The sequence below is a fragment of the Giraffa tippelskirchi genome, chromosome 13, assembly GCF_054371585.1.
Source record: "Giraffa tippelskirchi isolate mGirTip1 chromosome 13, T2T-mGirTip1v1.2.pri, whole genome shotgun sequence".
Lineage (NCBI taxonomy): Eukaryota > Metazoa > Chordata > Mammalia > Artiodactyla > Giraffidae > Giraffa > Giraffa tippelskirchi.
Genome location: NC_137287.1, coordinates 37814757 through 37827459, shown reverse-complemented (window position 1 = coordinate 37827459; position 12703 = coordinate 37814757). Strand labels below are relative to the sequence as shown.

Here is a 12703-nt window from a genome sequence, read left to right as displayed (position 1 = left end):
AGGGAAGCCTGGCGTGCTGCAGTCCATGGGGTCACAAAAACTCAGACATGACTTAATGACTGAACAACCACCCCTGGCTGGGGCGCAGGAAGGAACAGGAGGGTGGGGGTGGCAGGAATCCCCAATCACAGCCACAGAGATCCTACAAGGAGCGTCTTTTTCCCTGGCCCAGGCCTCGCTAAGGGGAACTGGGCCTTCCAGCTCCCCTGCGAGACCACCTCGCCGGTTTTCCCAGCTGCTGTTCCCGCTCCCTGCAGCAGGGGGCGGCACTGGCACACGCAGGAGGATACAGGTATGGCACCCAGGAAGGAGGTCACAGGAGGATGACCCTGGGCTCGGAGGAGCCGGGAGACTGGCAAGAGAAGGGGGTCGGGGGAGCCTGGACAGAGCGACCAGGCCCCGGGGACGCCCTCTGTGCAGAGTGCCATCCCCACGGGCCACCTGCCTGCTGTCTCTGGCCTGCACATTCTGAGAAGCCTGCAAGGGAATGATGAAACAAGGAGGAGACGGTGCTCCTAATTCCAGCCTCTCTCTGAGCCTCTGGTCCACCTTCTGTAAAGCAGGAATGAGGGAGACCCTACAACACCCCCTCCCCGTACAGCCATCAGAGCATCACAGGAGACGATGTAGAAACAGCCAACTAACACAGGAAGGGACGTGCAATTTCACTCCCCATTCAAAAGCTAATCAGATTCCCATCTCAGGATGGGTCATATTGGGAGATTGGGATTGGCATATATACACTATTGAAGTGTGCGTGTGTGCCTATATGCATGATCACTTCCTCAGTCCGCCAACTCTTTGTGACCCCATGGACTGTAGCCCACCAGGCTCCTCTGTCCATGGAATTCTCCAGGCAAGACTACTGGAGTGGGCTGCCATTTTCTCCTCAAGGGGATCTTTCTGACCCAGGAATCAAACCCACGTCTCCTGTGTCCCTTACATAGGCAGGCGGATTCTTTACCACTATGCCAGCTGGGAAGCCTATAAACTATGTTAAAATAGATAACTAATGAGAACCTAGTGTATAGTATGGAGACCTCTACTCAGTGCTCTGTAGTGACCTAAATGGGAAGGAAATCCGGAAAAGAGGGAATCTGTGTATATGTACAGCTGATTCACTTTGCTGTACAGTAGAAACTAACACAGCATTGTAAAGCGACTGTATTCCAATAAAACATTTTTAATTAAATTAAATTTTTAATAAAAGAAAGGTGATCAAAGGTGAAAGAGGAATTTTTAAATCTGCTGCCCCTTTAAAAAACAACAACTAGAACAATAATAGCACTTAGATGCCATTGTCAACAGGTTTCCAAGACAAATGACACTTTAAAATGGCCTTGTGAGGCAACAAGAACTCTATCCTGTTGTTGTGGTACACAGAGGACAACCCAAGGCAACTGGGCAACAACTATCAAAATGCTGAATTCCAGCATTAAAAAAAAAAAAATATCCTACAAATATACTTGTGTGAAATATGGAACAACTATAGTAGTGTCTATAACACTTTAAAAAGGGTACGAGGCAAACAACCAGTGGTTCATCAACAGGATATGCTATCTAAGGTGGTGGGTTCACAAAGACCAGAAAGACCAATTGTGTGCTGTGATCCTATCTTTGAAAAAAAAAAAGGAAAAGACACCCTTGGGCATGGAAGCACAGTGCTGTCTGGAAACCCTGATGAGAAACGGTAGCCTCGTGCATCTCTGAGAGTGGAATCAGAGAGCCTGGAAATCAAGACAGGGATTTTTTTTAATTTTTCAACTTATACTATTTTGCACAGAAATTTTTTTGGTTGCTAGTTTATCTTATTTTTTCATGATTTTGAAAATCAATTTTTAAAAGAATCCAGACCCATGGGAAGTGGACAGGGGACAGAAGACACGATCTGTAAGTGAATGAGGAGCCCCGTGGGGGCTGGAGGACAGCAGGCTGGGAAGTTGGCATCTTTTGGAAACCCAAACTGCACTCATGAATCTCACAGAGGAAATGTAAATCCCTGTGTAGATCAAGGGGCACACCTGCTGGGAAAGGCTGGCCCTTGTCACTGAGGTCTCCCACCCTCCCTCCCTCGAGGGCTCAGGGGAGAGATGTGGCTGGTACCTGTGATCTCGTGCTGCCGAAGCTCGTTGTATTTGTAAGACTGCTCCAGGGGCTTGATGGACGAGTGATAGATCTTTCGCAGCCGCTGCAGCACCGCTGCGGGCAGAGAAGGGTGAAGGGTTAAGGATCAGGCAGGGGCTTTGCAGCTGTGGCCCCGTCTAGAAGGCATTCCCCCTACACACACTCCTGAAAGTCGCCACAGCAGTTTTGTTTTTTAACTTAGCCCTCTGGTCCTTCCCCTCAACAGTTCACAGCACCACCTCGGCCTGCAGCTACCTCAAGGTGCTGGGAACTCCAGCTCCTTCTCTCTGCCCCCTACCACTACCTGCCTTAGGATCGGAGGCAAGCAGGCATGGCCACTGCAGCCCTGCACCCTTCACCGCATCCCTGGTGCCCCTGGGAGGATTCAGACACCCCAAGTGTCTTCTTGGGAAGAATGTGGCTCCAGGGAGAAGGTGCTCGTGGGGTGAGGTGCAGGGAGAGGGGAATACGGAGCCACGAGGGTCAGGCTCTCCAGCTGCCCGTCAGCGGCCCGTCTTCTGCTGTTGCCAGAGCAGACCTGGCCTCACCCCGAGCTCTCACTGGCTCATCGATTAGGACACAGAAAGCCCTGGGCTGAAAGCCTTGGATTATTATGAGGGTGAAATGGAATACTGGACACGAAAGGGCTTTATAAACTGTAAAAATTGAAGCCAGTGTGATGAACAACCTTCCCTCGGCCACGACTCGGATACTAACACCGTCAAAATGACCCTGATGCTGGGAAAGATTGAGTGCAGGAGGAGAAGAGGGTGACAGAGGGTGAGATAGTCGGATGGCATCGCCTACTCAATCAACACAAGCTTGAGCAAACTCCAGGAGACAGTGAGGGACAGGGTACCCTGGCGTGCTGCTGTCCATGGGGTTCCAAAGAGTGGGACACGACTGAGCAATTGAACAACAACCGTCCCCAGGTCGCAGCTCTGCGATGTGCATCCCCAACTGGTCCCTCTGTTCAGATAGCCTTTCCTCCTTCCCGCCAACCCAGAGCCCTCCAGCTTGGACGCTGCTCACAGAGCCTCCTCCACAAAGAGAAGTGCTCCCCTCCCTTCATCTCCAGGGCTCTCTTCCTCCCCTGGAGTGTCTGCCAGCCTCAGCTACAGACTCAGAGGCTCTGCCTGGCCACTGGCCCCGGAGCTCTCCCCTCCCCACCCGGCCCCACACAGCTCCTGCCTCTGGTTACCAGAGAAGTCATCAGCTGGCTTGTCCTCATTCAGCATCAGAGTTTTCTCGATGTGGGAGCGGTCCCTCAGTGGGGCTTCCTCACTCACATCCTCCGCCTCTTCTGGGGAAAGAAGTAGAGATGGGGTTAGGGCAGAGTGAGGAGCCATTGGCTCTGGGGCTCCCTCCAGTCAGGCAGGCTGGGGAGTGGGCAGGGTGGGGCAGGATCGCAAGCAAGTGCTGACCGGTGCCGGTCCAGGTTCAACTGCACGGAGCTCTGTCTCTAGGAGGGACTTTGAAAATCCAAACTCAACATCTGTGAAGCTCCACGATCCATTTTAGGTATTCAGCAAATGTAGACTAAGCACCTACTATACACGCGCCAGGCACAGAGCATTGTGCTGTGAATGCCACGGTGCCCCAACCCGACCCAGCTCTGCCCATGTGGAGTTTTCCACAGTCTGCGGGGAGATGGGGAGAAGTAACCTGGAAAGTAATACAATTACAGGCATCGATGTGGCTTCGGGAGGAAAGATTCCAGAAGCTGGGAGGGCCTAAGACGTGTGCCTATGACATCTTAGCTGGGGAAGTTAGGAAATTTCCTGAGGGTTGCCTATGAGCTGAGATCCAGGACAGGAGGAGTGGTTTATAGGAGACAGCCTTTCAGGTTCTAGATGGACCACTGGCTTGGTCAAGTGAGCATTTCATTAGGAAGAGCTGCCACAGGGAGTCTTGGGGAGCGGAAGAGGAGTAGGGAGAGGGGGGAGGGAGTAGGGGGGTATACTGTTGCTTCTGACCCAGCAAGAGGTGCCCGTGACCACCTGAAGCTCCCAGGGAGGGGTGCTCATATTCCCAGGCCTCTTAACATCACAGCCATTTTTTTTTTATTATGCATGAAGAATTTTAGGTGATGGAAGGAGGATGGACCTGGCCTGTGGGAACAAGGGGAGACCAGTTCCAGGAGGGATGAGAGTAGAGAATAATCAATGTGCCTCGACAGGGTGATCCTTTCTGCGATCAGACCCAGATCTGGAGGCCAGAGGAAGGGTCCCCCATTGCAAGTACCCGACCAGTGTGGAAAGTAAGTTTTTGCAAGGAAACCTGCATTGGAAACTGAAGATTGACCCCAGTGCCTCCATCCTACAAGCCAATTCCTGGTCCGGGTCAGTGTACTCAATGGATGAGGCCATGGCCAGTGCTGGACACACCTCTAATGCTGCCCAATAGCTTAGGTCCTGCCCACTTCCATCCCCCCACCCTGTCCCTGAGAGTGGCTGCTCCAGCCACTCATCTACGGGACAGACATCTGCGGACGGACATCTGCTGGACATTAGTGTCTCAGCCAGCCCAGTGTTTCTTATCAGGATCCTGACATGAGCTAGTCTTCAAGGGGAGGCCGCAGGAGCTAGCCGACCAACGTGGTCCCCCAATGCCCCTTACACGCACCAGCCTGCCTCCCAGCTTCAAATTCTGCCCCTGTGTCCCTCGTCCTTGGGGATTAGGCACTGGTCTGTGTTAAAAGAGGAACTCTAACGGATAGGTTTCTGATGGCCTAACTCGGATGTAACCAGGTTCCTCTGGGCCCTCCAGGGTGCAGGTTCTCAGCGGGTCTCTCTGAAGTGGGGATAAGTGATTAAAGAATAGCCTGGAGGCACCCAGAGGGCCGGGAACCCCCATGGGGCCTCTGCCCCACGACGCCCGGGGTTGGCTGGAGGCTCTCCCGCCCCCCTCCGAGGGTCCCTGTCTGCCCCTACATACAAGACCTCCGGGAAGACTGCAGCCGCCAGGATGCCCGAAGCAGCCCCCTCCGTCGAGGTGCCGGGCGTTGGGAGGTGGGCAGCCCTGGGACGCCCCCCTACCCTGTGGCCCCTCCTCCTCGAACTCCTGCGCGTCGGCCCCCTTGGGCGATTCTTCCGGGGACCCCTCCTCCCCGGGGCTCGCGCTTCCCGCTGCCGCCTGGGCTCCTTCTCCAGCTTCTTTCTCGGCTTCTTCCTCCTCCTCCGAGGCGCCCCCGGCTTCTTCCGAACTAGCCCCGTCGCCGCTGTCCTCTTCGTCGCCGCTCTCCTCTTCGGATTCTTCACCCTCCTCTTCTTCAGAGGAGGCCTCGTCCGGGTGCTCCGCGGGCATCCCCTCCGCGGGTCGGTGCTCCCGGGAGCCCCTCTCCTCTTCGCGCGCGGCAGCGTCTTCCGCAGCCGCGGCCGAGCTGGAGCTGGGTTCCGCCTGGTCCTCCGTCCTCTGCACGGCTTCTGCGTCCACATCCGCGGCTCCATCAGGCACTTCTGGCTCCTGACCCGGCCCTGGTCTGCCCTCCCCTCCCGTCTCGACCTCCTGGCTGGAAGAGTCCCCTGCATCCTCAGGCTCTGGGGACCCCGCCGCGGCTTCCTGCGCGGGGTCTTCCCCTAGCGCCTCCGCAGCTTCCTCGGGGACCTCGCCGCTCCCAGCCGGTCCCTCCGCCTCCTGTCCTGGGCCCTCTCTGGAGCTGAGCTCCCGCGCCCCTTCCTCTTCCCCGGGCTCCCCCTCCCCTCCTGGGGGAAGGGCGCTCGCTGCTCCCGGCTGGCCCGCATCTTCCGCCCCGGGCCCCGCAGGTTCCCCGGGGGCAGCAGACTCGGAGGCCGAGGCGTTGGAGACGCTGGCTTCGGGATCGGGATCGGGATTGGAGCCCAGGCCGTCGGCGGCTGTCTTCTCCGAGTTCCCATCCTCCCCGCCTTCTGGGGGGTGAAGGAGCGGGCGCGTCTCTCCAGGGGCCGCCTCTGCCCGAAGCGCCCTTTCTTTCTCCTCTAGACTTGCGTCTCCGGCAGAGAAATGATTCTCCAACAAATTGTCAACATCTTCTGTGCCACCCGAAGCGGAAACTTGCAGTTCTAGATGATCAGAACACGAGGGGTCAGTGTCAAGGGGTTGGCACGCGCTTTGCTTCTCACAACTCTAAAATCTCAGCCTGTCTCCCGGAGGGAGAGCGGTGTGGACCTGCGGGGACGGTGGGGCTCCTCCCTCCCTGGTCTTCGGAACCGCCCCGCGTGGCCGGCAGAGCGGGCGTGCCCCGCTCCTGACCCGAGCCCGGGCTCTGAGCGAGCAGCTGACCCGCTCCAGCCCCGCCCCAGCCTCTCCAGCCTCTCCAGCCTCCCCCGGGGGGATGAAAGCTGGGCGCCGCCCTTCCAGTCCTTCCTCAACCGTGCGGGCGGGCACGTGCAGCCTGGCTCGCCCAGCATATCTTTCCAAGACAGGGCCGATGGGAACCGCCACCCCCGGTCAGTTCCTAGAGTCATTAAGCAGCGTGCTTTTTATATTGCTACCAGCAAAGGAGTGAAAACAGGTGCGTGCGGGCCAGGTCCTCTTGGGTTACGGGGCACAGCACTCGGGGGATTACTTATGGCTCTCAACCTTATTAAGTCACACATCCAACTCTGTCCTCTTAAGGGCAGGCATCTGCTGGCTTCTCTACCTTAGATTAGAGGGGACGTGTGGCCAGAGGAGGAGATATCCACGCAGGCAGGCCTGGGCTTCCTGATGGCCTTCACCAACCCCTTCCGAGGGGATCCACTTCTAAGGGATGAGGGCTTTAAAGGGAGAGCCAGGGGCTCCCTGGGAGAACAAAGCAGAGGGCAGGTAGGGGCCCAGAATGTGCCAGGAGCCTCTATCAAGGGACGAGTGTGATGCATTTGGACAGTGGGGTCATAAGAGAAGGTGGGAGGTGGGAGGTGGGAGCCCTCCCACCCAAGTGGGGACCTGTTTAAGGAGGAGCCCTGCAGAGTGGGACATCGCAGGCACATGGGGATGAGGGCAAAGTGGGGGCCCTGCCTCAGGGTCGCTGAAACACTCCTGGGTCTCCGTGGGTTCACAGGACTCCTTCTGAGGAAGGAGCATCCTGCCTCAGTGCTGGCCCAGCTCTGCCTCCCACAAAGCAAAACCACTTCTTGGGGTACCCACTCCCTTGTTCCCTGAAAGTTGGGGAAGCCTCTTAAGGGCCAAGCACAAATATTTTCTCATTAATCCCCACAGACACAATCTGCTATCAAATTCAGAAGGATGGGAAGTTTGGGTGCCTTTCATTATAAAGGAGCCCGTATGTTGATGTAACACTTCCCCCCTTCACGTTTGTGACCCCATTCACCTCCCTTATTACTATCAGCCAGATTTCAGAGCTGAAGGTCTACAGAAAGTCTTTGATTTGCCCAAGACACCAGGTGGCTAGTGGGCAAGTGGAACCCAGAACTGCCCACTCCTTGTCCAGGCCTTCCATGCCACGCTATGTTGAGGGGAGCACATGGGAGCCCCTTCCTACTGGTACCTCTGCCCTCCCTGGATGCACCTGCTCTGGCTCCTGGATTGCAGGAGACAAGACTTACTCCTCCCTCTGTTCCCAGGGCTGGGACCCTGCCTGACCCCCACAGAAAAGTTCTATGAAGAGGTCCACGGGGAGACTGGGTACATTCGGAATTCCTGGTCCCTTAGTGGGGGAGCTGGAGGTTACTCATTAAAATTTTCTTTGATTATCACCTGAATATCTGTAAGTCCTCATTCCTCTGCCAGAATCTCTATCTGCCCTGCCCCCAACCTCTGGGGAAATAAAAATCTATGGCAGGAATTTGGTTTAACCCAAGAGATTGACAGGCCTTTGAGCAGCAAGATAGATATAGATATAGATATCATATGAGATACATTTGGACAACTATTCAGTGTGCCAGGCAATGCTTGAGCACTTGGTGTATCAAACATGAACTTGATCTTACTCTATTTGCTTGCTTCTGTGAAACAAGTCTTACTCTTCCCCATTTTTCAGATGAGAGGACTGGAATCAGAGGCACTGAATGCCTTGCCCCCAACATCACACAGCTAGCAACTGGCTGAGGCCATTTAACTTCGGAACTGCAAAGGAGATCACCTGATCCCAGTGGGGTTCTCCCCCGCCCCCTACCCCACCCCACACCCCTCCCAACACTCCTCAGCCTGTGGTCCAGGCACCTGCAGCATCAGCATCACCTAGGAGCTCAGTAGAGATGCCAACTTTCAGGCCCCAGCCCAGAACCACTGACTCAGGATCTGCATTTGAACTACTCACTGGCTGCACATTACAGTTGGAGAAGCACTAGTCAACCTGAACCCATAAAACTGCCTCTAAACCAGTGGTTCTCGCCACTGTCTGTATATGGAAACACATGGTTCTTGATCCCACGCCTCTCCCCCTCCTTGAAGGTTCTCATTGAATTAGTCCAGGGTGTAGCCCCAGTATCAGGACTGTAACCCCCTCCAAAAAATTGGGGGGGGGTGATTCTACTCAGAGGCTTCCCTGATAGCTCAGTTGGTAAAGAATCCGCCGCAATGCAGGAGACCCTGGTTCAATTCCTGAGTCAGGAAGATCTGCTGGAGAAGGGGTAGGCTACCCACTCCAGTACTCTTGGGCTTCCCTTGTGGCTCAGCTGGTAAAGAATCTACCTGCAATGCGGGAGACCTGGGTTCAATCCCTGGGTTGCAAAGATTCCCCTGGAGAAGGGAAAGGCCAAATAACCCTGACCCCAAGGCTTCTGCTCCTGGCCTCTCTCCACTCATGTGCCCACTGGAGGCGTCCAAATTAGAGGGGTTACCAGGGCTTGGCATATAACCTTGAAATAGCAGTAGTCAGGGCTTCTCCTTTGGGGAGTTCAGCCCCTTTCAACAGGCCCTGTCACCCTCTACTGTTAATGCTGTTGATGATGGTGGTGATGCTTGTGGTGATGATAATGAAGATGGTGGTGATGGTGATGATACTGGTGGTGGTGATGGTCAAACTGATGGTGATGATGGTGATAGTGATGGTGATGCTGGTCATGATGATGGTGGTACTGAGGATGATAATGGCGACTGTTGTTGTTCAGTCGCTAAGTCGTGTCTGACTCTTTGTGGCCCCATGGGACTGCAGCATGCCAGGCTTCCCTGTTCTTCACTATCCTGGAGTTTGCTCAAACTCATGTCCATTGAGTTGGTGATGGCATCCAACCATCTCATCCTCTGTCACCCCCTTCTTCTCCTACCCTCAATTTTTCCCAGCATCAGAGTCTTTTCCAATGAGCCGGCTCTTCTCATCAAGTGGCCAAAGTAATGGTGACAGTGATAGTGATGGTGATGTGATAGTGTTGATGGTGGTGATGATACCAGGCTGAATGGACTCTGTGTCTGACTACCTGCAGCATTTCTGCTATTCTCAGAACACCCTCTGACCCAGTGGAAGTGGGAGGGCTGCATCATCTGAAGGGAGATAAGGACCCCAGACTCTGGGGGTACACATGACCTTCGCACTGCCGTGTATTTCCACACCTGGCCCTAGACAGGAAGTCAGGTGTGTCTGTGTGTTTCCTTATTTACATCCATACTCTTCCCTGGTTTTTATGACTTAGTGCCAAGCTTCCCCCACCCTTCCAGTGACAAAGACCAAGGGTGATGACTTCATGCCCCATGATCTTCCTTCCCAGGCTAAAAATAACTTCTCTGAGAGAAAGTCTCTCAATGAAACAAGCTGTGCCATTGGGTCTCCAGAGCTCAATGCCCAGGAAGCAGCTGTGCCACTGGGTCCAATCTCTCCTCCTGGAAGCAGCTCAGAGGCTTCAAAAGCCTCTGGTTAAACTTAGTTCAATTCTGTGAATCAAATCCAGTGTCTTACCACCCACCCTGACTTCCTTAACTTCTTGCGGAAGCCCCCCAGTGGCCCCGGAGGAGGGGTGGGGGCGCAGAGGACCAAGGACACCCTTGGCCAGGTTGAGAGCCTGGTAAGATGGGTCTCAGTCTCTCCCAGGACATGCAGTACCGCACTGTATGTGCTGCTGCCAAGGCGGCTGCCCAGGCCCTGGGCAAGCCTGTGTGCTAACGTCAGCGTATGCAAATAGCAAGCCCCCAGCTCAACCCTGGAGATCAAGGAAGGCCCCTGAGCCCGACAGGTGCCCCAGAGCAGAGCACAGCATAAACTGGCTCTATTTTCTCTCCCGACACCCTCTCTGTCATCAGCCTTTCTCTGCGGGGGTCAGCTTCTCAGCTGCTCCCCTGCCCATAGCCTCAATGGGGGCCCCAGGCTCAGTTCCTCTCTCCACTCTCCACTGCCAAACACCAGATTTTTTTTCCAGCTCCTAACTCTTCCCAAATGCTTTTACAGGGACTCAGATTACTGTGGAGTTGCCCGGGGGCCTTGGTGAGTCCATTACAGAGGAGGAAGCTCTGGCCAGGGAGCTTTAGAGATTTGCTCAAGGTGAGGGGTAGGGTTGGGACAGAGCCCAAGGTCATGGCCCTCAGTCTGGAGTTCTTTCTGCTCCTACATAGTTTGCAAACCATGTCCCATGCGGTGTTAGGGTTCCATGGAAGGGCCTAGGGGGTGAGGGGAGATGAAGGTGCTAGGGTATAGCCACCCCCTTGGTACTTCCTGCCCAGCCAGCTCTCCTTGGGTCTGACTGCCCTACTGCCTAAGCGGGGTGTGACAACCGCTATTCTGCCTCCCCCGCCTTTTCCCTGAGAATTCCTCCTCTTGCTCATTTCCTCCAACAGCCCAAGAAGCCTCCCCAACAGCATCTTTTCACTTTGCTGATCAGCATGCGCCCGCCAGGCAGGGAGCTAGAGGCCATCTGACCTTCACGCTGAATTTCACGCTTCCCCTCAAATAGCTCTGTGTTCTTCTCCACCCCCTAGCCTTCCTCTTAAGCAGGGAAAGCAAGGATTATTAACTGATTCTTCACTTCTCTGGAAAGGAGGAAGCAGACACAGGAAAGTCCAGTGTGGGCTTGACAGGCCATCCAGGGATGGGCTAGCATTCTCACCAAGAAACAACGCGGAGATCTCTTGCCTGTGGCAAGTGGTATCCAAGCCCTGTAGGGCTTTCCTGACATAGATGCCCTGTGTCCAGGGTTGGGTCAGTATGAATCCAGGTGTTTCACAAGGTGGATTCTAATGAACACCCGCATGTGAGAAGGCCTGCTCCGGGCCACCCCTAAGTGTCAGGGAATCTAAGATTGGGACGGGACCTCAGAAGAAAAGAGATCAGCACCCAAGATCTTTTGTTTGATTGGCCTGCTCTGGCTGACCCCTTCATGGACCAGAATGTAAACTCGGGTCCAAGCTCCCGAGTCTCTTAGCACGTATTTCTAAGCGTCTGCCGATGTGACTTCTCATCCGTTTGAACTGAAGCCATTTAGTCCAAAGTCACACGCAGGTAAGAAATACCATTACTCATACATGAGGGTGCACATGCGTTAAAAAAAAAAAAAAAAAGTCCTCGGGGGCACAATCCCTTTCCACGTCTACCTCCAGACACGTCTGCCCCCGGGAGCCAGGAATACTGGTCAGGGTGCCCAGGGAGTCCCCTGTCTTTCACCAGGCTGTCCTCTGTCCAGACACTTGGACATCTCACCGGCGGTGCCTCAGGTACAGCAGAGAGCACTTCGGCGTCCACGTTCACGTGTCTGGGGCAGCAGGCTGACGCCTCTGCATCCCTGCATGCTCCTGGACCGAGCAGATGGCAGCAGCCCCTCTGGCATCACATTTTTTCTCGACCTTATTTTACGGAGTAAACGTTCGCTGCTCAGGGCCCCTCGTTCCTTCGCTTCACAAGTGAGACTTCAGATGGTTTACAGACACTGATGCTGGAAAGGAACTTAGGAGGGAAGTGCCCGCCTCCCCCTGGGGACCCTAAGGCCCTCTCCCTCGCCGTTCTGTGGACCCCTCCCTCAAGGGGCCCCGGCAGGCAGGCATTCTCAGAAGGTTCTTTGGCATCCTGGCCAAGCTTCTAAAGTCAAGGCTAATCCCACCAGGACAGCTTGTCCCAGGCTGGACTCTAGCCCCAAAATGATTCACCCAGGGCATGGGGCAGGATAACAAGGGCAGTGGCCAGTGGGAACCATGGGATGGGGGTCAAAGGGGACCTCCTCACAGACCAACTGCTTTGATTTCACTGGTCAGGATCCTAAAACTCTGACAAATTATTATCCCAAGACCACAGGGCTAGTTAGGCTAGTCAGCAGCAGGCTGGTTCTGGAACCCAGCTCTCTACCAACTCCAAGTCTCATGCACGGTGCCTGGTCGCTCCCTCCGACCTTGGAATGAGAGAGTGTGAGTCAACCTCAGAAGGACAGCGACTTCTCAGCCTACCCTCTTCTTCCTCGCTTTGAAAACCATGCTCAAGACTTCAACACAATTGTTCTTAACCCATAAAGTCCAGAGACTGACAGAATAACTCCATCGCCATTCCCCAGCCCTAATTCCCAGGAATTCTTAGTTCAGGAGGTACACTGGGAAATTCGCCCAGGACCCCACAGCCGTGGTGTATACACTGATGCCCAGAGGATTCATGGATAAGGGTAAGCACTCACTCTCAAAAGGCAAGTACCTTTGGAAGAAGTAGGACATTAAGCCTTAAACCCTGGGGGCGACTGGACACCCTATGGAG

General features: G+C 54.8%; 1 protein-coding gene across 6 annotated transcripts in view; it reads right to left on the bottom strand.

The window, feature by feature from the left end:
* SRL (sarcalumenin) overlaps positions 1-12703 on the bottom strand; it is a 37176-nt gene that overhangs the window by 8192 nt on the left and 16281 nt on the right. For 2 of the 6 annotated variants that reach the window (XM_081554911.1, XM_081554910.1), the window contains 2 exons: positions 3326-3427; positions 2104-2199 (listed from right to left, as the gene is read on the bottom strand). In XM_081554911.1, coding sequence (XP_081411037.1) covers positions 2104-2199; positions 3326-3362 — 133 coding nt within the window. In that variant the 5' untranslated portion in view covers positions 3363-3427. Of the gene's footprint in view, positions 1-2103; positions 2200-3325; positions 3479-3548; positions 6165-12703 lie in introns of all 6 variants that reach the window. The other 4 variants (XM_081554912.1, XM_081554907.1, XM_081554908.1 and 1 more) reach the window with 4 other exon arrangements.